The 26,336-nt window shown below is 40.0% G+C and overlaps 1 protein-coding gene across 1 annotated transcript in view; it reads right to left on the minus strand.

The window, feature by feature from the left end:
* LOC140269242 (tissue factor-like) overlaps positions 1-26,077 on the minus strand; it is a 111,039-nt gene extending 84,962 nt beyond the window's left edge. The window contains exons 1-4 of the mRNA XM_072364266.1: positions 25,869-26,077; positions 24,207-24,321; positions 22,339-22,428; positions 17,997-18,103 (exon numbers count right to left, since the gene is read on the minus strand). Of these exons, the coding sequence (XP_072220367.1) occupies positions 17,997-18,103; positions 22,339-22,428; positions 24,207-24,321; positions 25,869-25,935 (379 nt within the window). The 5' untranslated portion in view covers positions 25,936-26,077. The remainder of the gene's footprint in view (positions 1-17,996; positions 18,104-22,338; positions 22,429-24,206; positions 24,322-25,868) is intronic.
* Between the last annotated feature and the right edge of the window lie 259 nt (positions 26,078-26,336).

Genomic DNA, 26,336 nt, shown 5'->3' on the forward strand with positions numbered 1-26,336 from the left:
TTGAATTATGTCAAAAACCTCCAAAACACATTACAGGTCACCCAGATTGTCTGATTTCCACGGGACTTGACACATAAAATCTTCAGACCAAGCCTCACAAGAGCTATTATGTGAAATTTTTAAATTCGCTTCCGTTTGCCCGTAGCAGCCAATCGAACTCAGCAATGACGCGCCAAACAGGACGTGAGGCCATATCTCAGCAACCATTTAATCTTTTGACATCAAACTTCTAACACAGACTCATGACCAAGTCTGTAAGAAGCCCAAGAAGTCTGGTGAACTTCCACCCAGAGGGGGCGCTATAAGTAGCAAAAATGCATTTTGCTCATAACTTTGGAGCCGCTGTTTCAAATTGGACAAATGAGGTACCGTTGGAATCCCTGGATGAAGACGAGTTAATCTCAAACACCAAACTTGGTCTATGTACTCATAATGCCTTCCTGAGCAGCCGCAGGCTTACCTGCTGTTCTGCTAGACCCCGCCATCGCTGCTTGCAGCTATATTTAGGGGTCTAGCAGCGAAGCTGCAGAACCCTATTGTTTTAGTAGTTTTTCTTATTATTATTCTTCTACTTTCCGCTGCAATTGAAGTCTATGGCAGCCCCATTAACGCAATGGTAAAAAGTTGTGAAATTTGGCACATCTATTTAGCACATTCCCATTAGCAAATTCAACAAATTTCGTGCCCAAATTCTAAACTCTCTAGCGCCACCAATGGGTCAAAGTTTGAAGCCCATTCAGCTAAATAACTTTTGACTCGTTGATCCAAATTTCAAAAACAAGGCATCGTTGGAATCCTTGGATCATGACGAGTCCAACGCACCCTATGACGTCATTTTCCGTCTAACTAGATTTTCCGCCATCTTGGATTTTGTTGAAAACCTTAAAAAATTTTCACAGGTCACAAATTTTGACCAATTCTCATGAAAATTGGCACAGAGTATCTTTAGACCAATCCGCACAAAAGTTGCTCGTTTTTTACTTCAAATTTGACTTTGTTCAACCAGTACATCCAATCAAAGTTGATGGCGACTACGCCAAAAAGGACGTGAGGACATATCTCAGCAACAGTTTAATCTTTTGACATCAAACTCATAACACATATTCATAACTCGATTTTGAAGAGGCCCAAGAATTTTGGAGACCTTTGACCTATAGGTGGCGCTATATTTAGAATAAATGCATTTTTGCTCATATCTTTGGACCCGTTTGTCCAAATTTCACAAATGAGGTACCGTTGTAATCCGTGGATATAGCCGAGGTCAACGAATCCTATGACGTCATTCGCGCCATCTTGGATTGTCCGCCATTTTGAATTATGTCAAAAACCTTCAAAACGCATTACAGGTCACCCAGATTGTCTGATCTCCACGGGACTTGACATATAGAATCTTCAGACCATGCCCCACAAGAGCTATCATGTGAAATTTTTATATTCACTTCCGTTTGCCCGTAGCAGCTAATCAAACTCAGCAATGACGCGCCAAACAGGACGTGAGGCCATATCTCAGCAACCATTTGATCTTTTGACATCAAACTTCTAACACAGACTCATGACCAAGTCTTTAAGAGGCCCAAGAAGTCTGTTGCACTTCCAACCAGTGGAGGCGCTATAAGTAGACAAACTGCATTTTGCTCATAGCTTTGGAGCCGTCTGTTCAAATTGGACAAATGAGGTACCGTTGGAATACCTGGATGAAGACGAGTTCATCTCAAACACAAAACTTGGTCTATGGACTCATGATGCCTTCCTGAGCAGCCGCAGGCTTACCTGCTGTTCTGCTAGACCCCGCCATCGCTGCTTGCAGCTATATTTATTATTATTCTTCTACTTTCCGCTGCAATTGAAGTCTATGGCAGCCCCATTAACGCAATGGTAAAAAGTTGTGAAATTTGGCACATCTAATTAGGACAGTCCCATTAGCAAATTCAACAAATTTCGTGCCCAAATTCAAAACTCTCTAGCGCCACCAACATGTCAAAGTTTGAAGCCCATTCAGCTAAATAACTTTTGACTCGTTGATCCAAATTTCAAAAACAAGGTATCGTTGGAATCCTTGGATCGTGACGATTCCAACGCACCCTATGACGTCATTTTCCGTCTAACTAGATTTTCCGCCATCTTAGATTTTGTTGAAAACCTTAAAAAATTTTCACAGGTCACAAATTTTGACCAATTCTCATGAAAATTGGCACAGATTATCTTTGGACCAATCCGCACAAAAGTTGCTCGTTTTTTACTTCAAATTCGACTTTGTTCACCCAGTACATCCAATCAAAGTTGACGGCGACTACGCCAAAAAGCACGTGAGACCATATCTCAGTAACCAGTTAATCTTTTGACATCAAACTCATAACACATATTCTTGACTCGATCATGAAGAGGCCCAAGAATTTTGGAGAACTTTGACCTATAGGTGGCGCTATATTTAGCAAAAATGCATTTTTCCTCATAACTTTTGACCCGTTTGTCCAAATTTCACAAATGAGGTACCGTTGTAATCCATGGATATAGCCGAGGTCAACGAATCCTATGACGTCATTCGCGCCATCTCGGATTGTCCGCCATTTTGAATTATGTCAAAAACCTCCAAAACACATTACAGGTCACCCAGATTGTCTGATTTCCACGGGACTTGACACATAAAATCTTCAGACCAAGCCTCACAAGAGCTATTATGTGAAATTTTTAAATTCGCTTCCGTTTGCCCGTAGCAGCCAATCGAACTCAGCAATGACGCGCCAAACAGGACGTGAGGCCATATCTCAGCAACCATTTGATCTTTTGACATCAAACTTCTAACACAGACTCATGACCAAGTCTTTAAGAGGCCCAAGAAGTCTGTTGCACTTCCACCCAGTGGAGGCGCTATAAGTAGACAAACTGCATTTTGCTCATAGCTTTGGAGCCGTCTGTTCAAATTGGACAAATGAGGTACCGTTGGAATCCCTGGATGAAGACGAGTTCATTTCAAACGCCAAACTTGGTCTATGGACTCATGATGCCTTCCTGAGCAGCCGCAGGCTTACCTGCTGTTCTGCTAGACCCCGCCATCGCTGCTTGCAGCTATATTTATTATTGATCTACTTTCCGCTGCAATTGAAGTCTATGGCAGCCCCATTAACGCAATGGTAAAAAGTTGTGAAATTTGGCACATCTATTTAGCACATTCCCATTAGCAAATTCAACAAATTTCGTGCCCAAATTCAAAACTCTCTAGCGCCACCAACGGGTCAAAGTTTGAAGCCCATTCAGCTAAATAACTTTTGACTCGTTGATCCAAATTTAAAAAACAAGGCATCGTTGGAATCCGTGGATCATGACGAGTCCAACGCACCCTATGACGTCATTTTCCGTCTAACTAGATTTTCCGCCATCTTGGATTTTGTTGAAAACCTTAAAAAATTTTCACAGGTCACAAATTTTGACCAATTCTCATGAAAATTGGCAGAGAGTATCTTTGGACCAATCCGCACAAAAGTTGCTCGTTTTTTACTTCAAATTCGACTTTGTTCACCCAGTACATCCAATCAAAGTTGACGACGACTACGCCAAAAAGGACGTGAGGCCATATCTCAGCAACAGTTCAATCTTTTGACATCAAACTCATAGCACATATTAATAACTCGATCTTGAAGAGGCCCAAGAATTTTGGAGACCTTTGACGTATAGGTGGCGCTATATTTCGAAAAAATGCATTTTTGCTCATATCTTTGGACACGTTTGTCCAAATTTCATAAATGACGTACCATTGTGATCCGTGGATATAGCCGAGGTAAAGGAATCCTATGACGTCATTCGCGCCATCTTGGATTGTCCGCCATTTTGAATTATGTCAAAAACCTTCAAAACGCATTACAGGTCACCCAGATTGTCTGATCTCCACGGGACTTGACATATAGAATCTTCAGACCATGCCCCACAAGAGCTATCATGTGAAACTTTTATATTCACTTCCGTTTGCCCGTAGCAGCTAATCAAACTCAGCACTGACACGCCAAATAGGACGTGAGGCCATATCTCAGCAACGATTTAATCTTTTGACATCAAACTTATAACCCAGACTCATGACCAAGTCTGTAAGAGGCCCAAGAAGTCTGGGGAACTTCCACCCAGAGGGGGCGCTATAAGTAGAAAAACTGCATTTTGCTCATAGCTTTGGAGCCGTTGGTTCAAATTGGACAAATGAGGTACCGTTGGAATCCCTGGATGAAGACGAGTTCATTTCAAACACCAAACTTGGTCTATGGACTCATGATGCCTTCCTGAGCAGCCGCAGGCTTACCTGCTATTCTGCTAGACCCCGCCATCGCTGCTTGCAGCTATATTTAGGGGTCTAGCAGCGAAGCTGCAGAACCCTATTGTTTTAGTAGCTTTTCTTATTATTATTCTTCTACTTTCCGCTGCAATTGAAGTCTATGGCAGCCCCATTAACGCAATGGTAAAAAGTTGTGAAATTTGGCACATCTATTTAGGACAGTCCCATTAGCAAATTCAACAAATTTCGTGCCCAAATTCTAAACTCTCTAGCGCCACCAACATGTCAAAGTTTCAAGCCCATTCAGCTAAATAACTTTTGAGTCGTTGATCCAAATTTCAAAAACAAGGCATCGTTGGAATCCTTGGATGATGACGAGTCCAACGCACTCTATGACGTCATTTTCCGTCTAACTAGATTTTCCGCCATCTTGGATTTTGTTGAAAACCTTAAAAAATTTTCACAGGTCACAAATTTTGACCAATTCTCATGAAAATTGGCACAGAGTATCTTTAGACCAATCCGCACAAAAGTTGCTCGTTTTTTACTTCAAATTTGACTTTGTTCAACCAGTACATCCAATCAAAGTTGATGGCGACTACGCCAAAAAGCACGTGAGGACATATCTCAGCAACAGTTTAATCTTTTGACATCAAACTCATAACACATATTCATAACTCGATTTTGAAGAGGCCCAAGAATTTTGGAGACCTTTGACCTATAGGTGGCGCTATATTTAGAAAAAATGCATTTTTGCTCATATCTTTGAACCCGTTTGTCCAAATTTCACAAATGAGGTACCGTTGTAATCCGTGGATATAGCCGAGGTCAACGAATCCTATGACGTCATTCGCGCCATCTTTGATTGTCCGCCATTTTGAATTATGTCAAAAACCTTCAAAACGCATTACAGGTCACCCAGATTGTCTGATCTCCACGGGACTTGACATATAGAATCTTCAGACCATGCCCCACAAGAGCTATTATGTGAAATTTTTATATTCACTTCCGTTTGCCCGTAGTAGCCAATCAAACTCAGCAATGACGCGCCAAACAGGACGTGAGGCCATATCTCAACAACCATTTAATCTTTTGACATCAAACTTCTAACACAGACTCATGACCAAGTCTGTAAGAAGCCCAAGAAGTTTGGTGAACTTCCAAGCACAGGGGGCGCTATAAGTAGCAAAAATGCATTTTGCTCATAACTTTGGAGCCTTTGTTTCAAATTGGACAAATGAGGTACCGTTGGAATCCCTGGATGAAGACGAGTTCATCTCAAACACCAAACTTGGTCTATGTACTCATGATGCCTTCCTGAGCAGCCGCAGGCTTACCTGCTATTCTGCTAGACCCCGCCATCGCTGCTTGCAGCTATATTTATTATTGATCTACTTTCCGCTGCAATTGAAGTCTATGGCAGCCCCATTAACGCAATGGTAAAAAGTTGTGAAATTTGGCACATCTATTTAGGACAGTCCCATTAGCAAATTCAACAAATTTCGTGCCCAAATTCAAAACTCTCTAGCGCCACCAACGGGTCAAAGTTTGAAGCCCATTCAGCTAAATAACTTTTGACTCGTTGATCCAAATTTCAAAAACAAGGCATCGTTGGAATCCTTGGATCATGACGATTCCAACGCACCCTATGACGTCATTTTCCGTCTGACTAGATTTTCCGCCATCTTGGATTTTGTTGAAAACCTTAAAAAATTTTCACAGGTCACAAATTTTGACCAATTCTCATGAAAATTGGCACACAGTATCTTTGGACGAATCCGCACAAAGGATACGAAGCGGATTTTTCAATTTCAACTTTGTTCACCCAATACAACCAATCAAAGTTAAAGGCGACAACGCCAAAAAGCACGTGAGGCCATATCTCAGCAACCGGTTGGTCTTTTGACATCAAACTTATGACACAGACTCATAACTCGATCCTTAACAGGCTTAAGAATTATAGTGATCTTTGACCTATAGGTGGCGCTATATTTAGCAAAAATGCATTTTTGTTCATAACTTTACACCTGTTTGTCCAAATTTCACAAATGAGGTACCGTTGTAATCCGTAGATATATCCGAGGTCAACGAATCCTATGACGTCATTTGCGCCATCTTGGATTGTCCGCCATTTTGAATTATGTCAAAAACCTCCAAAACGCATTACAGGTCACCCAGATTGTCTGCTTTCCACGGGACTTGACATATAGAATTTTCAGACCAAGCCTCACAAGAGCTGTCATGTGGATTTTTTTATTTCGTTTCCCTTTGCCCATAGCAGCCAATCAAACTCAGCGATGACGCGCCAAACAGGACGTGAGGCCATATCTCAGCAACCATTTGCTCTTTTGACATCAAACTTCTAACACAGACTCATGACCAAGTCTTTAAGAGGCCCAAGAAGTCTGGTGAACGTCCACCCAGAGGGGGCGCTATAAGTAGAAAAACTGCATTTTGCTCATAGCTTTGGAGCCGTTGGTTCAAATTGGACAAATGAGGTACCGTTGGAATCCCTGGATGAAGAAGAGTTCATCTGAAATACCAAACTTGGTCTGTGGACTCATGATGCCCTCCTGAGCAGCCGCAGGCTTACCTGCTATTCTGCTAGACCCCGCCATCGCTGCTTGCAGCTATATTTATTATTGATCTACTTTCCGCTGCAATTGAAGTCTATGGCAGCCCCATTAACGCAATGGTAAAAAGTTGTGAAATTTGGCACATCTAATTAGGACAGTCCCATTAGCAAATTCAACAAATTTCGTGCCAAAATTCAAAACTCTCTAGCGCCACCAACATGTCAAAGTTTGAATCCCATTCAGCTAAATAACTTTTGACTCGTTGATCCAAATTTAAAAAACAAGGTATCGTTGGAATCCTTGGATCATGCCGATTCCAACGCACCCTATGACGTCATTTTCCGTCTGACTAGATTTTCCGCCATCTTGGATTTTGTTGAAAACCTTCAAAAATTTTCACAGGTCACAAATTTTGACCAATTCTCATGAAAATTGGCACAGATTATCTTTGGACCAATCCGCACAAAAGTTGCTCGTTTTTTACTTCAAATTCGACTTTGTTCACCCAGTACATCCAATCAAAGTTGACGGCGACTACGCAAAAAAGCACGTGAGACCATATCTCAGCAACCGGTTAATCTTTTGACATCAAACTCATAAAACATATTCATAACTCGATCTTGAAGAGGCCCAAGAATTTTGGAGAACTTTGACCTATAGGTGGCGCTATATTTAGAAAGAATGCATTTTTGCTCATATCTTTGGACCCGTTTGTCCAAATTTCAAAAAATGAGGTACCGTTGTAATCCGTGGTTATAGCCGAGGTCAACGAATCCTATGACGTCATTCGCGCCATCTTGGATTGTCCGCCATTTTGAATTATGTCAAAAACCTTCAAAACGCATTACAGGTCACCCAGATTGTCTGATCTCCACGGGACTTGACATATAGAATCTTCAGACCATGCCCCACAAGAGCTATCATGTGAAATTTTTATATTCACTTCCGTTTGCCCGTAGCAGCTAATCAAACTCAGCAATGACGCGCCAAACAGGACGTGAGGCCATATCTCAGCAACCATTTGATCTTTTGACATCAAACCTCTAATACAGACTCATGACCAAGTCTTTAAGAGGCCCAAGAAGTCTGGTGAACGTCCACCCAGAGGGGGCGCTATAAGTAGCAAACATGCATTTTGCTCATAACTTTGGAGCCGTTGGTTCAAATTGGACAAATGAGGTACCGTTGGAATCCCTGGATGAAGACGAGTTCATTTCAAACACCAAACTTGGTCTATGGACTCATGATGCCTTCCTGAGCAGCCGCAGGCTTACCTGCTGTTCTGCTAGACCCCGCCATCGCTGCTTGCAGCTATATTTAGGGGTCTAGCAGCGAAGCTGCAGAACCCTATTGTTTTAGTAGCTTTTCTTATTATTCTTCTACTTTCCGCCACCATTGAAGTCTATGGCAGCCCCATTAACGCAATGGTAAAAAGTTGTGAAATTTGGCCCATATCTTTAGGACAATCCCATTAGCAAATTCAACAAATTTGGTGACCAAACTCAAAACTCTCTAGCGCCACCAACATGTCAAAGTTTGAAGCCCATTCAGCTAAATAACTTTTGACTCGTTGATCCAAATTTAAAAAACAAGGCATCATTGGAATCCTTGGATCATGACGATTCCAACGCACCCTATGACGTCATTTTGCGTCTGACTAGATTTTCCGCCATCTTGGATTTTGTTGAAAACCTTCAAAAGGATTCTTCGTTCACACATTTTAACCGATTCTCATGAAAATTGGCACACAGTATCTTTGGACGAATCTGCACAAAAGTTAGGAAGCGGATTTTTCAATTTCCACTTTGTTCACCCACAATAACCAATCAAATTTGGCGGCGACTACGCCAAAAAGGACGTGAGGCCATATCTCAGCAACCGGTTGGTCTTATGACATCAAACTTTTACCAAAGACTCATAACTCAATCCCGAACAGGCCCAAGAATTATAGTGATCTTCGATCTATAGGGGGCGCTATATTTAGCAAAAATGCATTTTTGCTCATAACAATGGACCCGTTTGTCCAAATTTCACAAATGAGGTACCGTTGTAATCCGTGGATATACCCGAGGTCAACACACCCTAGGACGTAATTCGCGCCATCTTGGATTGTCCGCCATTTTGAATTGTATCAAAAACCTTCAAAACGCATTACAGGTCACCCAGATTGTCTGATTTCCATGGGACTTGACATATAGAATTTTCAGACTGAGCCTCACAAGAGCTATCACCTTGAATTTTTTTATTTTGTTTCCCTTTGCCCGTAGCAGCCAATCAAACTCAGCGCTGACACGCCAAATAGGACGTGAGGCCATATCTCAGCAACGATTTAATCTTTTGACATCAAACTTATAACCCAGACTCATGACCAAGTCTGTAAGAGGCCCAAGAAGTCTGGGGAACTTCCACCCACAGGGGGCGCTATAAGTAGAAAAACTGCATTTTGCTCATAGCTTTGGAGCCGTTGGTTCAAATTGGACAAATGAGGTACCGTTGGAATCCCTGGATGAAGACGAGTTCATTTCAAACACTAAACTTGGTCTGTGGACACATGATGCCCCTCCTGAGCAGCCGCAGGCTTACCTGCTGTTCTGCTAGACCCCGCAATCGCTGCTTGCAGCTATATTTAGGGGTCTAGCAGCGAAGCTGCAGAACCCTATTGTTTTAGTAGCTTTTCTTATTATTAGGGGTCTAGCAGCGAAGCTGCAGAACCCTATTGTTTTAGTAGCTTTTCTTATTATTATTAGGGGTCTAGCAGCGAAGCTGCAGAACCCTATTGTTTTACTAGCTTTTCTTATTATTATTATTATTCTTCTACTTTCCGCTGCAATTGAAGTCTATGGCAGCCCCATTAACGCAATGGTAAAAAGTTGTGAAATTTGGCACATCTAATTAGGACAGTCCCATTAGCAAATTCAACAAATTTCGTGCCCAAATTCAAAACTCTCTAGCGCCACCAACATGTCAAAGTTTGAAGCCCATTCAGCTAAATAACTTTTGACTCGTTGATCCAAATTTCAAAAACAAGGTATCGTTGGAATCCTTGGATCATGACGATTCCAACGCACCCTATGACGTCATTTTCCGTCTAACTAGATTTTCCGCCATCTTGGATTTTGTTGAAAACCTTCAAAAATTTTCACAGGTCACAAATTTTGACCAATTCTCATGAAAATTGGCACAGATTATCTTTGGACCAATCCGCACAAAAGTTGCTCGTTTTTTACTTCAAATTCGACTTTGTTCACCCAGTACATCCAATCAAAGTTGACGGCGACTACGCCAAAAAGCACGTGAGACCATATCTCAGTAACCGGTTAATCTTTTGACATCAAACTCATAACACATATTCATAACTCGATCTTGAAGAGGCCCAAGAATTTTGGAGAACTTTGACCTATAGGTGGCGCTATATTTAGCAAAAATGCATTTTTCCTCATAACTTTTGACCCGTTTGTCCAAATTTCACAAATGAGGTACCGTTGTAATCCGTGGATAAAGCCGAGGTCAACGAATCCTATGACGTCATTCGCGCCATCTCGGATTGTCCGCCATTTTGAATTATGTCAAAAACCTCCAAAACACATTACAGGTCACCCAGATTGTCTGATTTCCACGGGACTTGACACATAAAATCTTCAGACCAAGCCTCACAAAAGCTATTATGTGAAATATTTAAATTCGCTTCCGTTTGCCCGTAGCAGCCAATCGAACTCAGCAATGACGCGCCAAACAGGACGTGAGGCCATATCTCAGCAACCATTTAATCTTTTGACATCAAACTTCTAACACAGACTCATGACCAAGTCTTTGAGAGGCCCAAGAAGTCTGTTGCACTTCCACCCAGTGGAGGCGCTATAAGTAGACAAACTGCATTTTGCTCATAGCTTTGGAGCCGTCTGTTCAAATTGGACAAATGAGGTACCGTTGGAATCCCTGGATGAAGACGAGTTCATTTCAAACACCAAACTTGGTCTATGGACTCATGACGCCTTCCTGAGCAGCCGCAGGCTTACCTGCTATTCTGCTAGACCCCGCCATCGCTGCTTGCAGCTATATTTATTATTGATCTACTTTCCGCTGCAATTGAAGTCTATGGCAGCCCCATTAACGCAATGGTAAAAAGTTGTGAAATTTGGCATATCTAATTAGGACAGTCCCATTAGCAAATTCAACAAATTTCGTGCCCAAATTCAAAACTCTCTAGCGCCACCAACATGTCAAAGTTTGAAGCCCATTCAGCTAAATAACTTTTGAATCGTTAATCCAAATTTCAAAAACAAGGCATCGTTGGAATCCTTGGATCATGACGATTCCAACGCACCCTATGACGTCATTTTCCGTCTGACTAGATTTTCCGCCATCTTTGATTTTGTTGAAAACCTTAAAAAATTTTCACAGGTCACAAATTTTGACCAATTCTCATGAAAATTGGCACAGAGTATCTTTAGACCAATCCGCACAAAAGTTGCTCGTTTTTTACTTCAAATTTGACTTTGTTCAACCAGTATCTCCAATCAAAATTGATGGCGACTACGCCAAAAAGGACGTGAGGCCATATCTCAGCAACAGTTTAATCTTTTGACATCAAACTCATAACACATATTCATAACTCGATTTTGAAGAGGCCCAAGAATTTTGGAGACCTTTGACCTATAGGTGGCGCTATATTTAGCAAAAATGCATTTTTGCTCAAAACTTTCGACCCCTTGGTCCAAATTTCACAAATGACGTACAGCTGGAATCCCTGGATATAGCCGAGGTCAACGAATCCTATGACGTCATTCGCGCCATCTTGGATTGTCCGCCATTTTGAATTATGTCAAAAACCTTCAAAACGCATTACAGGTCACCCAGATTGTCTGATCTCCACGGGACTTGACATATAGAATCTTCAGACCAAGCCTCACAACAGCTATCACCTGGAATTTTTTATTTCGTTTCCCTTTGCCCGTAGCAGCCAATCAAACTCAGCGCTGACACGCCAAATAGGACGTGAGGCCATATCTCAGCAACGATTTAATCTTTTGACATCAAACTTATAACCCAGACTCATGACCAAGTCTGTAAGAGGCCCAAGAAGTCTGGGGAACTTCCACCCACAGGGGGCGCTATAAGTAGCAAAACTGCATTTTGCTCATAGCTTTGGAGCCGTTGGTTCAAATTGGACAAATGAGGTACCGTTGGAATCCCTGGATGAAGACGAGTTCATCTCAAACACTAAACTTGGTCTGTGGACACATGATGCCCCTCCTGAGCAGCCGCAGGCTTACCTGCTGTTCTGCTAGACCCCGCAATCGCTGCTTGCAGCTATATTTATTATTCTTCTACTTTCCGCCACCATTGAAGTCTATGGCAGCCCCATTAACGCAATGGTAAAAAGTTGTGAAATTTGGCACATCTATTTAGCACATTCCCATTAGCAAATTCAACAAATTTGGTGCCCAAATTCAAAACTCTCTAGCGCCACCAACATGTCAAAGTTTGAAGCCCATTCAGCTAAATAACTTTTGACTCGTTGATCCAAATTTCAAAAACAAGGTATCGTTGGAATCCTTGGATCATGACGAGTCCAACGCATCCTATGACGTCATTTTCCGTCTGACTAGATTTTCCGCCATCTTGGATTTTGTTGAAAACCTTCAAAAGGATTCTTCGTTCACACATTTTGACCGATTCTCATGAAAATTAGCACAGAGTATCTTTGGACGAATCCGCACAAAAGCTAGGAAGCGGATTTTTCATTTTCGACTTTGTTCACCCATTATAACCAATCAAAGTTGGCGGCGACTACGCCAAAAAGGACGTGAGGCCATATCTCAGCAACCGGTTGGTCTATTGTCATCAAACTTATATCACAGACTCATAACTCGATCCCTAACAGGCCCAAGAATTGTGGCCATCTTTGACCTATAGGTGGCGCTATATTTAGCAAAAATGCATTTTTGCTCATATCTTTGGACCCGTTTGTCCAAATTTCACATATGAGGTACCGTTGGAGTCCCTGGATATAGCCGAGGTCAATCAATCTCATGATGTCATGCGCGCCATCTTGGATTGTCCGCCATTTTGAATTATATCAAAAACCTTCAAAACGCATTACAGGTCACCCAGATTGTCTGCTTTCCACGGGACTTGACATATAGAATGTTCAGACCAAGCCTCACAAGAGCTATCATAATGATTTTTTTATTTCGTTATCGTTTGCCCGTAGCAGCCAATCAAATTCAGCGATGATGCGCCAAACAGGACGTGAGGCCGTATCTCAGCAACCATTTGCTCTTTTGACATCAAACTTCTAACACAGACTCATGATCAAGTCTGTAAGAGGCCCAAGAAGTCTGATGAACGTCCACCCAGAGGGGGCGCTATAAGTAGCAAACATGCATTTTGCTCATAACTTTGGAGCCATTGGTTCAAATTGGACAAATGAGGTACCGTTGGAATCCCTGGATGAAGACGAGTTCATCTCAAACACCAAACTTGGTGTGTGGACTCATGATGCCTTCCTGAGCAGCCGCAGGCTTACCTGCTGTTCTGCTAGACCCCGCCATCGCTGCTTGCAGCTATATTTATTAGGGGTCTAGCAGCGAAGCTGCAGAACCCTATTGTTTTAGTAGCTTTTCTTATTATTCTTCTACTTTCCGCCACCATTGAAGTCTATGGCAGCCCCATTAACGCAATGGTAAAAAGTTGTGAAATTTGGCCCATATCTTTAGGACAATCCCATTAGCAAATTCAACAAATTTGGTGACCAAACTCAAAACTCTCTAGCGCCACCAACATGTCAAAGTTTGAAGCCCATTCAGCTAAATAACTTTTGACTCGTTGATCCAAATTTAAAAAACAAGGCATCGTTGGAATCCTTGGATCATGACGATTCCAACGCACCCTATGACGTCATTTTCCGTCTGACTAGATTTTCCGCCATCTTGGATTTTGTTGAAAACCTTCAAAAGGATTCTTCGTTCACACATTTTAACCGATTCTCATGAAAATTGGCACACAGTATCTTTGGACGAATCCGCACAAAAGTTAGGAAGCGGATTTTTCAATTTCGACTTTGTTCACCCACAATAACCAATCAAATTTGGCGGCGACTACGCCAAAAAGGACGTGAGGCCATATCTCAGCAACCAGTTGGTCTTTTGACATCAAACTTATATCATAGACTCATAACTCAATCCCTAACTGGCCCAAGAATTGTGGCTATCTTTGACCTATAGGTGGCGCTATATTTAGCAAAAATGCATTTTTGAGCATATCTTTGGACCCGTTTGTCCAAATTTCACATATGAGGTACCGCTGTAATCCCTGGATATATCCGAGGTCAACCAATCCTATGACGTCATGTGCGCCATCTTTAATTGTCCGCCATTTTGAATTATATCAAAAACCTTCAAAACGCATTACAGGTCACCCAGATTGTCTGATTTCCACGGGACTTGACATATAGAATTTTCAGACTGAGCCTCACATTAGCTTTCAAGTGGTATTTTTTAATTCGCTACCGTTTGCCCGTAGCAGCCAATCAAACTCAGCGATGACGCGCCAAACAGGACGTGAGGCCATATCTCAGCAACCATTTGCTCTTTTGACATCAAACTTCTAACACAGACTCATGATCAAGTCTGTAAGAAGCCCAAGAAGTCTGGTGAACGTCCACCCAGTGGGGGCGCTATAAGTACAAAAACTGCATTTTGCTCATAGCTTTGGAGCCGTTGGTTCAAATTGGACAAATGAGGTACCGTTGGAATCCCTGGATGAAGACGAGTTCATTTCAAATGCCAAACTTGGTCTATGGACTCATGATGCCTTCCTGAGCAGCCGCAGGCTTACCTGCTGTTCTGCTAGACCCCGCCATCGCTGCTTGCAGCTATATTTATTATTCTTCTACTTTCCGCCACCATTGAAGTCTATGGCAGCCCCATTAACGCAATGGTAAAAAGTTGTGAAATTTGGCACATCTATTTAGCACATTCCCATTAGCAAATTCAACAAATTTGGAACCCAAATTCAAAACTCTCTAGCGCCACCAACATGTCAAAGTTTGAAGCCCATTCAGCTAAATAACTTTTGACTCGTTGGTCCAAATTTCAAAAACAAGGTATCGTTGGAATCCTTGGATCATGACGAGTCCAACGCATCCTATGACGTCATTTTCCGTCTGACTAGATTTTCCGCCATCTTGGATTTTGTTGAAAACCTTCAAAAGGATTCTTCGTTCACACATTTTGACCGATTCTCATGAAAATTAGCACAGAGTATCTTTGGACGAATCCGCACAAAAGCTAGGAAGCGGATTTTTCATTTTCGACTTTGTTCACCCATTATAACCAATCAAAGTTGGCGGCGACTACGCCAAAAAGGACGTGAGGCCATATCTCAGCAACCGGTTGGTCTATTGTCATCAAACTTATATCACAGACTCATAACTCGATCCCTAACAGGCCCAAGAATTGTGGCCATCTTTGACCTATAGGTGGCGCTATATTTAGCAAAAATGCATTTTTGCTCATATCTTTGGACCCGTTTGTCCAAATTTCACAAATGAGGTACCGTTGTAATCCCTGGATATATCCGAGGTCAACCAATACGATGACGTCATTCGCGCTATCTTGGATTTACCGCCATTTTGAATTATGTCAAAAACCTTCAAAACGCATTACAGGTCACCCAGATTGTCTGATTTCCACGGGACTTGACATATAGAATCTTCAGACTGAGCCTCACATGAGCTTTTCAGTGATATTTTTTAATTCACTACCGTTTGCCCGTAGCAGCCAATCAAACTCAGCGATGACGCACCAAACAGGACGTGAGGCCATATCTCAGCAACCATTTGATCTTTTGACATCAAACTTATAACACAGACTCATGACCAAGTCTTTAAGCGGCCCAAGAAGTCTGTTGCACTTCCACCCAGTGGGGGCGCTATAAGTAGACAAACTGCATTTTGCTCATAGCTTTGGAGCCGTCTGTTCAAATTGGACAAATGAGGTACCGTTGGAATCCCTGGATGAAGACGAGTTCATTTCAAACACAAAACTTGGTCTATGGACTCATGATGCCTTCCTGAGCAGCCGCAGGCTTACATGCTGTTCTGCTAGACCCCGCCATCGCTGCTTGCAGCTATATTTATTATTCTTCTACTTTCCGCCACCATTGAAGTCTATGGCAGCCCCATTAACGCAATGGTAAAAAGTTGTGAAATTTGGCACATCTATTTAGCACATTCCCATTAGCAAATTCAACAAATTTGGAACCCAAATTCAAAACTCTCTAGCGCCACCAACATGTCAAAGTTTGAAGCCCATTCAGCTAAATAACTTTTGACTCGTTGATCCAAATTTCAAAAACAAGGTATCGTTGGAATCCTTGGACCATGACAATTCCAACGCACCCTATGACGTCATTTTCCGTCTGACTAGATTTTCCGCCATCTTGGATTTTGTTGAAAACCTTCAAAAGGATTCTTCGTTCACACATTTTGACCGATTCTCATGAAAATTAGCACAGAGTATCTTCGGACGAATCCGCACAAAAGCTAGGAAGCGGATTTTTCATTTTCGACTTTGTTCACCCACAATAACCAATCAAATTTGGCGGCGACTATGCCAAAAAGGACGTGAGGCCATATCTCAGCAACCGGTTGGTCTATTGTCATCAAACTTATATCACAGACTCATAACTCGATCCCTAACAGGCCCAAGAATTGTGGCCATCTTTGACCTATAGGTGGCGCTATATTTAGCAAAAATGCATTTTTGCTCATATCTTTGGACCCGTTTGTCCAAATTTCACAAATGAGGTACCGTTGTAATCCCTGGATATATCCGAGGTCAACCAATACGATGACGTCATTCGCGCCATCTTGGATTTACCGCCATTTTGAATTATGTCAAAATCCTTCAAAACGCATTACAGGTCACCCAGATTGTCTGATTTCCACGGGACTTGACATATAGAATCTTCAGACTGAGCCTCACATGAGCTTTTCAGTGATATTTTTTAATTCACTACCGTTTGCCCGTAGCAGCCAATCAAACTCAGCGATGACGCACCAAACAGGACGTGAGGCCATATCTTAGCAACCATTTGATCTTTTGACATCAAACTTCTAACACAGACTCATGACCAAGTCTTTAAGAGGCCCAAGAAGTATGGTGAACTTCCACCGAGAGGGGGCGCTATAAGTAGAAAAACTGCATTTTGCTCATAGCTTTGGAGCCGTTGGTTCAAATTGGACAAATGAGGTACCGTTGGAATCCCTGGATGAAGACGAGTTCATTTCAAACACCAAACTTGGTCTATTGACTCATGATGCCTTCCTGAGCAGCCGCAGGCTTACCTGCTATTCTGCTAGACCCCGTATCGCTGCTTGCAGCTATATTTTTTATAGTAGTAGATGTGTCTTAAAAGTCCCAAAGGGAGGAATTCAAGAGTAAAAATTAAAAGCCTCACTACAGACTGTAATAATGTATACTCTATATTCCACAAGACAAGTCACCATATTAACTTGGGACACTACATTGAAATAACTCAAGGGTTATTATGAAAATTACACATATTTATAACATATTATTACACCTATATACTAATGCACAATAAATCAAATTTTTAAAAAGTAGTAGGATTTTGCCCAAAAATGTGACACTAATAAGTCAAACAGAAATAATTTAGTAGGTGGACTGCTGACTGAAGGTCAGTTGCAGAGAAGCACTGGGTGTGAAGTCATCATTTTCAGGGCCAAATGGTGACTTTCTTTTTCAGTAAAAGGCAGGGATTTACCTGGGATTGAGAGTATAAAAGGTGGCACAATGTTCCAATAAAATTAGTAATTTTCCAGAACGAACCCCAAATAAATTCTACCGCATTGAATTTTTGATTCTCTCCAGTGTCTTTTTGGCTATTTCCACGTCCAACCAACACTTGGAAGGAACTCTATATTGGTTACTATTATTGCTGTAATAAGACATTTTTGATAAATGTTGGCATAGATGGCCAAAGATAGGTCAAAGGTGGCCCTGACTTGGTAATCTTTTAAATAACAGCTGTGCACATGGAACAATAAAAACAAAAAAATAACAATAACAATAAAAATTCCCGATAAGATTAGATCTAAAGGCTTGTGTGTGGGTATGTGTGCGTGTGATACATACTCTCTCTATAGGGGTTGAATTGCAGGGAATAAGTGTGAGGAAATTCCCTCGTGTAATCAACAGATGCTGCGGCCGCAGGTTCTGTTTTGATGTCAGCATGGTAGATCCTGTTTGACAGAAATATAATGTAAAAATTACCTTTGGAGAAGTTTAATAGAAACCAAACAAAATATACACGTTTTTAAATTGACAACAAAACCCAAAATGCATTCATTCACCAAGCAATTTTTTATACCCACTTAATCCATTTCAGGATAGTGGAGGAGGTGGACTGTATAGTTTGTAAGTCTGCAAAGACAGAAAATCGTCTGTAAAGAAAATCTTCTGTTGATGAACATGCATCTGACACTGCATCCTTGTGACTTCATCCTATGACATCCCATCTACAGCACACCACTTTCTCTTCAAAGTGTTCATAAACCGAACAGAGATCAGTAACAAGCCAGTGAGTAATGCTCAAAGATCCAAAAAGTTTTTGCTCATATTAAAGCTTCATGTTAGACTTCATAATAATGATAATAAGAAAAATTAGAATAAACTGGACTTTCTGTTTCTAACTGAAACCTGGCTTGGTAACACGAGATGATTGAAGCATCACCCACTAACTACAGCTTTGAAAACTACACCTGGACAAACAGGTGGGATTGTTGTCTTATACAGGGACACTCTTGGTTACAAATCTGTGTCTTTTGACACTTATTTGAGTTTTTAATATTTTGTACTTCTTTCCATCAAAGTCTTCTAAACTAAGACATAGCTCTCTGGAAGAACTTTTTTTTCCAAAAGTACAACTAAGTTAGACTACATAATAATTTTAGACCATTTCAATATTCACCTAGATAGCAACATCCTGATATATCAGCATTTCTGATCACTACTGCATATTTTCTGAAATAATCTGTTCCTCTGTCAAAACTAATACTAATTTCTTCACCAACAAGCTGCTATATATTAATGCAAATATGGTCAGTAAGTTATCAAAGTGCATACTATCAACACTGCCATCGTGTTCATGTATCACATTGTTCCTGTAAAAACTGTCAATCGACATGGGCACCAAGGAAAAACTCTCAAAAGGTAAGGATGGTAAAGTAAAAGAGAGATCTTAAAGAAAGTTTAGAAAAAACTAATTACAAATTGATGTTGATCTTCATGTTAGGTTTAATAGTGATTCAAAATTGACCATAAGAGTGAATATAAGAATGCATGATTATTTGTCTCTGTTTAGGTCCTGTGATGAATTTTCAATCTGTTCAAGTGTTGCCTTATGAATTTTATTTACTTTATTTAGGTGGGTATAGAAAATTAATAGACTAAATTTGCTTTGCAAATGTTACCATATACATTTGCTTTGTAAATGTAAACGCTTGCCTAATTTCTTTTTAAAGAATCAAACATTTGAGATAATAGAGGTATTTTTCATAGCTGCAGCTGAAATGGGGACAAATGATGTGTCTTTGTGACAGGCTGCTAGTAACAAAGATCTAACCTAAAGATCCAATTTAAAATTGGTTTTCCGCTGTTGTCTGCGAAAACACAACACTTGTTAATTTTTGAGTTTGGTGCCATTTTTTATGCCTCAAAGATCCATAGGTCAGAGTTAAATAGTTTAATTTAAAAACAAAAATAAACAAAAAAAAAAACACATTTCTCTGAAAAGGCATCTTTAAAAGTTTACAAGATGACTCAAGACTTTTGCAAAAACTGTATGTCTATGAATATGTATTTGTCTTCTTCATTTATGAATGTTATATACTTAATATTTTCCTTATGAATTGTTTTTCTATATAAAGCACATACATTTACAAGTAATGAAATGTGCTATTTTTAAAAAAGCATCTGGATTATCCTTGTTGACCAATAGTAAATAAACATTTCAAGATACACAAACATGTTCCTTTTTCAAGAATAAAATAAAACAAATGCAAAGTCAGGCATTTACAAAAATATCTGAATGTTTGATCTTTCAGTTTTTTTTAACATCTTTCTTTTTTTTGTTTTGCTGTTCTATGTTCTATGTTTTATGCTGTTTATCATTTGACGCACATATATAACTGGTTTCTAGGACTGCCTTCTTTCACCTTCGTAATATTGCTAAAATCAGGAACATCCTGTCTCAGGGTGATGCAGAGAAACTAGTTCATGCATTTGTTACTTCAAGATTGGACTACTGTAATTCCTTATTATTGGGCTGTCCCACATATTCTCTGAAAAGCCTCCAGCTGATCCAAAATGCTGCAGCCAGAGTTCTGATGAGAACTAACAGCAGAGATCATGTTTCTCCAGTTGTAGCATCTCTTCATTAGCTCCCTGTTAAATTCAGAATAGAATTTAAGATTCTTCTCCTCACATATAAAGCTCTTAATGACCGAGCTCCATCATATCTTAAAGATCTCATTGTAAGATATTTTCCTAACAGAGCACTTCGCTCCCAAACTGCAGGTTTACTTGTTGTTCCCAGAGTTTCTAAAAGTAGAATGGGAGGCAGAGCCTTCAGTTATCAGGCCCCTCTCTTGTGGAATAAGCTGCCAGTAAATGTTCGGGAAGCAGACACCCTTTCCACTTTTAAGATTCGGCTTAAAACTTTCCTTTTTGATAAAGCTTATAGCTAGGGATGGCTCAGGTAATCCTGAAACATCCCATAGTTAAGCTGCTATAGGCTTAGACTGCTGGGGGACCTCATCTGTCACACCTTTCCTCACTTTGCTCTCTTTTCCCCCCTGTTTAATTTCTCCAATGATATTATGTACATGTGACATTATTGTGGTTATTAACTTGTGTTTCCCTGTTCCAACAGATATCCTTTGAATGGCGTTATGGTGTTTTTCCCCCCTCTTTTCCCTCTTTTCTGTCTTCTCAAACCCCAGCTGGTCAAGGCGGATGGCCACCCTTCCTGGTTCTGGTTCTGCCAGAGGTTTCTTCCTGTTAAAAGGGAGTCGTTCCTTTCCACAGTCGCCTCAGGCACGCTCAGGACAGGAGATTGGACTGAAGACAAGTTTCGGTGCAATCTGTTGGTTTCCATAGCTAGGATATTATTTTTTCAATTGGCTCTATATGAATTAATTGGATTATGATTACAATGAATTGAATTCCAATTGGCTTGAATTGGACTATATTATTTAAGTGCCTTGAGATGACAATTGTTGTAATTTGGTGCTATATAAATAAAATTGAATTGAATTGAATTCTACTTTTTGCAAAGCTTGACAAATACAGCCCTGATTCCAAAAAGGTTTGACCTCTGTGTAAAACATAAATAAAAACAAAATGCAATTATTGAAACGTTTCGAAACCCAATATTTTATTCTTAATTGATCATGGAAAACATATTAAATACTTAAAGGAGGACAATTTACCATTTTATGAAAAATCATAGCTTGGCAATAACATGTACCAAAAAAGTTAGAAGTGGAGCAACATATGACTCGAAAAGTAAGTTAAAAAGTCCAAAGGAATCATCTGGAGGAACATGCTGCAGCTAATAAGGTTAATTGGCAACAGTTTATGTATGAAAAGAGCATCTTAGAGAGGAAAAGTCTGTCAGAGGTAAATATGGGCAGAAATTGTCAAGCAATTTCGGAAAAATGTTCATCAATATAAAACCATGAAGACTTTAAATATAGCATAATCTACAATATATATTATGATCAAAAGATACAACTGAAAATCAATATTAGATTGTCTGTGAACACAGTTCATCGCGCCATCCACAAATGCAGGTTAAAGGTCTATCATGCAGAGAAGAAGCCATATGTGAACATTATCCAGAAACTTTGCCGTCTTCTTAGGACCAAAGCTCATTTAAAATGGACTGAGGCAGAGTGGGAAACTGTTCTGTGGTCAGATGGATGAAAATTTTAAATAAATTTTGGAAAACATGGACGCTGCGTCCTCCAGACTAAAAAAGAGAGGGACGATCCAGCTTGTTATCAGCTCTCAATTTAAAGCCTTCATCTATGATTTTTTTTTTGGGGTGGGGGGGCATTTAGGCCTATGGAACTGACACCTTGCACAAAGGCACCATCAATGCTGAAAGGTATAAACAGGTTTTAGAGCAACATCTGCTCCCATCCAGATGATGTCTTCTTCACCTGACCATATATAGTCAGGTCGGTGATATCCCTTCAGTTTGAGACTGGGAGAATCACTTGAGTAGTCTTACTACCAGGATGGGTCAGGAAGACCTATCCTATTATTACAGTAATGCTGTAAAACAATTTTGGTTGTCAAAAGTCAAATAAATGTGAAGCCCTGTATGTTTACCACTAAAAAACTAGCTAGATAGACCTGGGAGCTATTTTATAGAAATGGAAAGCTTGACATGACAGAACTATGCTCTTACCTGTCCAGAGGCTTGAGATGCTCCGTCAGATCACATACAGACTCTGATATTTGGCTGCAGTCAGGACTCTCTGTCCAGTCACCATCATCCCTGACAGGCACATGCCGAAACATATTTTAACAAAACCAAAAACTGCTTATATTCTGAAATCATCAAGCACCTGTTTTGTTGCAAAAGGTGCAGTTTTAAATGTAAAGCAATTTACAGCAGGTTGAGATATGCAAAAAAAAAGTTTGTAGTACATAATTTACATTGTCCTGATTTTTGTTTGAATTTTTCCATGCTTTTTACGACATGACAGGCACATCAAAGAGGACCCTCTCCTGTTTATGTAAAGAGCTCATCTGAATACATAAAAAAATGCTCTAATGAAAACATTGATTGCAGTTGATCATTCATCCTTTGCACATAAAACAAAAGTTTATGTGGTTGCAATTATTTGTCGTTAATTATGACTTATCAGTGTGGAAATGTATTTTCTGTCAAGCGACACCCTATGCGCTCATTCTATGTAAGATTAATAAAAGTCTGATACGAGTTGGTGGCTATGTTTATGACAATATCTGTGTTACTACAAATACATCAGCCCTGAGTATTTGTTTAATTTGAGGATGTCTCCAGTTAACCTTAGGAAAGACATACTGTAAAAACAGACATTACAAGATTACAATGAAACCTGGTGTAAAAATTCACACTCAGTTTGTATGGATAGATATTAAGTAAATTCTACCAAAATCTAACAGCTAAATCACAATAAGTGAATTAAGTTCAATAGTACCCAGTAGTTCTTGTTATATTATATTACTTCCTATCCTATAAAAAGTAAGGTAGATCCATTCTTGACAGTAAAATCATAAGATATGCCTGTCAGCAAGAATCAACATAATTCATTAAACACGACTCATTGTTGAATGCTCATCTTTACATGAAATTTCTATTCTACTTATTATTTTGAAGCTTATTTTAGTTATATTTTCTACAGTAGCAAGACTTTTTATCAGATTGTAGAATATATTCATCTTAATTAATGCTGCATGCAGAGGATAAGTCCTCAAATCAAAACAATCGACGAGGTAATGTCACCGTGCTCTTAGATATGACCCATAACAGTGTCCTCTAAAGTACATTTGCATTTCTAGATTGGACCAAACATCATTCCTCTGCAAGCCAGCTGTCTGGCATCCTGCAGCATATCTTTAACCCAAGTATGTTGGAGAAAAGACTAAAAGTACTTTGGAAAACATCTGTTTTGGTTCTGGTACCTAAGAAGGCCCCGTTTGCTTAAACTATTTCCCACCAGATATCATTCATGGCATCACATGTCATTAAAGTTGCAGAGAGAATGGTTCTGGTGAGCTTCAGATGGGTGCAGATGATGCAGTTGTGGTTAGTGGTGGCACTGTGAGGATGTTTTTTTAAAATTTTTCCAGTGCCTTTTGGTCTGGTCTGCTGGGGAGCAGTATCATTCATATAGCTAGAAAAATCATTGAACAGAATCTAGAGACCTTTGAGTCAGTAAAGAACAGGAGGTTCCTGAACAAACCACTCATCAACAATTCACACCATCCCCTGATGGAAAGAGAAAGTGGAGCTCAATCTCCAACAGACGTATTCAGCTCCAGCATCAGGAAGAGCAGTTCAGAAAACCATTCACACCTTTCACTATCTCTATAAAACAGATCACCCCTGCTTAACAGGTGAACACACTATTTTACTTCAGTTCCGAGAATCCATTTATATACAAATATGATCTCCCACAGCTGAGTCAGCTAATCTTTTTCATTTAAAGCAAAACTTAAGGTAAGGTCATGGTTCAGGTAACATTAAGTCAAGTCTGTGCCTGTGCATGTGTTTTTGTGTGAACTCACATAGCGTACAGGACTGTATATGTGTAGTCTGATGGTTTGACAGTCCAGGTGAGGATCGTGGTGAAGTCTAGAGACGTCCAGTGTACATTCTCTGCTCTAGGGATAGGGTTGTCATCTGTGAATCCAATCACACAACATTTACTTTCAACTCCTCGCTGACCTCTGAATATTCTACCTCAGGTGTTTTTTTCAGTCACATCATGTAATCAAGTATCACACCAAAACATTTGCCTTATGTGTAGGTTGATAAATTCTTTTCCACTTTCTCATAAACAAGGCTTGATTAAAGTCAGACTATGCGGATGTGCATAGCTGGAAATGAGATCAGAGTGAGTCAGTTACATAATAGAAACAATCTGTATGTTTTGAGACACTGCGTTCAGCAGTACAACAACATTTATTCTCCTCACATTTTTTGTATCTTACAATGTTAAATGAATGTTTGGAAACAACATAGCTTCATTAATTGCGCTAACATTAATACATGCCCAATGAAAAATTATTCATCTCTTACACCAGAAATCTCTGTGGTTGAAAAAATGTAGAGCTGGGAAAACAATTGGAAAAATGTTAGATTGTTGGAGCTTATTCTTCAGCTCGACTGCCTGATGCTTTAGAGTTCATTGGCTTTTGAGGAGAACGTGGAGGTAAGTCTTCAGGAGTTTTATTGGATTTGTCACATGAAAACAGGTCAATTGTTCACTGATGTTCAGTGTAGTCATTTTCGCATAAAACAATCATGTAGTTTCCAGAAATGATGGGTTTTGTAGCTGAGACACTGTGAGTGTGCTGATAACAACATCGGTATGTTCAGTGTGATATGACTGAGATATACGTCAGAGAGGGGCATGTCATCACATGAGAAATATTGCACAAAACAAAGGGGAGCTTTACTCTGTCGACTCTAACACTGGAAATAAGTTCATTTCAAAAGAAGCTCACTTTAGAGTTACTTTTAATTCTAAGTAGTATATTGTTTGTAACACCATGAACATTTCAATTTACCTTTGGAAACAGGATGAAAAATAAACAATTCTATAAGATTAGTTACGTAATCTCTCCTGTGGAGTAAGTAAGATGGTCACTTGTACCTTATGCTGAGTTTATCTTACTTTCTTACTTCGATGGATCGTTCCAGAGTCACTGTTCAGCATTTCTTCAGACAATGTTTGCAACTATTTTCTATTTCCTGAATGAATCTTTATATAACATCAGATGTTAGATTTGTTTTTATCAAACATAAAAATGATTGGCACTTTGTAAAATGCCTGGCTCCTAAACTACTATACGAAGGTGTACCCAGTGTTTTCAAAGCAAAGTATCCAACTCAGTTCAAATATATCAATTATACAGCATAATGATCGAGGTAGACTATGTGCAGTTTTCATGCTGACTGTCGTCAGTGAAGTTTGTGGAAGGAGAGAGAGAGAGAGATAGAGAGAGAGAGAGAGATATAGAGAGAGATATAGAGAGAGATATATATATATAGAGAGAGAGATAGAGATAGAGATAGATAGATAGATAGATAGATAGATAGATAGATAGATAGATAGATAGATAGATAGATAGATAGATAGATAGATAGATAGATAGATAGATAGATAGATAGATAGATAGATAGATAGATAGATAGATAGATAGACAGATAGACAGATTGATTACCTGCAGTTGTGATGCCCCACGCATACACACAGACTCCCATACACAGCAGAGTTATTATAGATGCCATGGTAAGACAACAGCTGAGTCCTTTCTCAGTCACTCCGTGGTCCTGTGAAAACTATTAGATCTAAGAATTAGCTGTGAAGACGTTGCTCTAGCCTTTGGCTCCGCAGTGTGAGTGCTGTTTCCGTTCACCAGGGCAGAGAGTGTGGGAGTTGCACCAGGGGAGGGGGGGGTGGTTCTGCCTGCTGATCTTTCCCACATGTTTGCCTGGACATGGGGCTCAGTTTCAGCTCCTCCTCCTTTTACCAAGACATGCATGTCCTCTGGCTGACACAATACACCCATTTACAACTGTTTTTGTTTCTGTGACAACCCAGTTGAGAACGTGACTGGATTACAAAGCAATTTAGGTAATTGCATATTAGTAGTATGACATGCACCATGTCAAGAAGTCTTTCTTTGTGG

The sequence above is a fragment of the Leuresthes tenuis genome, unplaced genomic scaffold (assembly GCF_036924035.1).
Source record: "Leuresthes tenuis unplaced genomic scaffold, fLeuTen1.0.hap1 SCAF_14, whole genome shotgun sequence".
Classification (NCBI taxonomy): domain Eukaryota; kingdom Metazoa; phylum Chordata; class Actinopteri; order Atheriniformes; family Atherinopsidae; genus Leuresthes; species Leuresthes tenuis.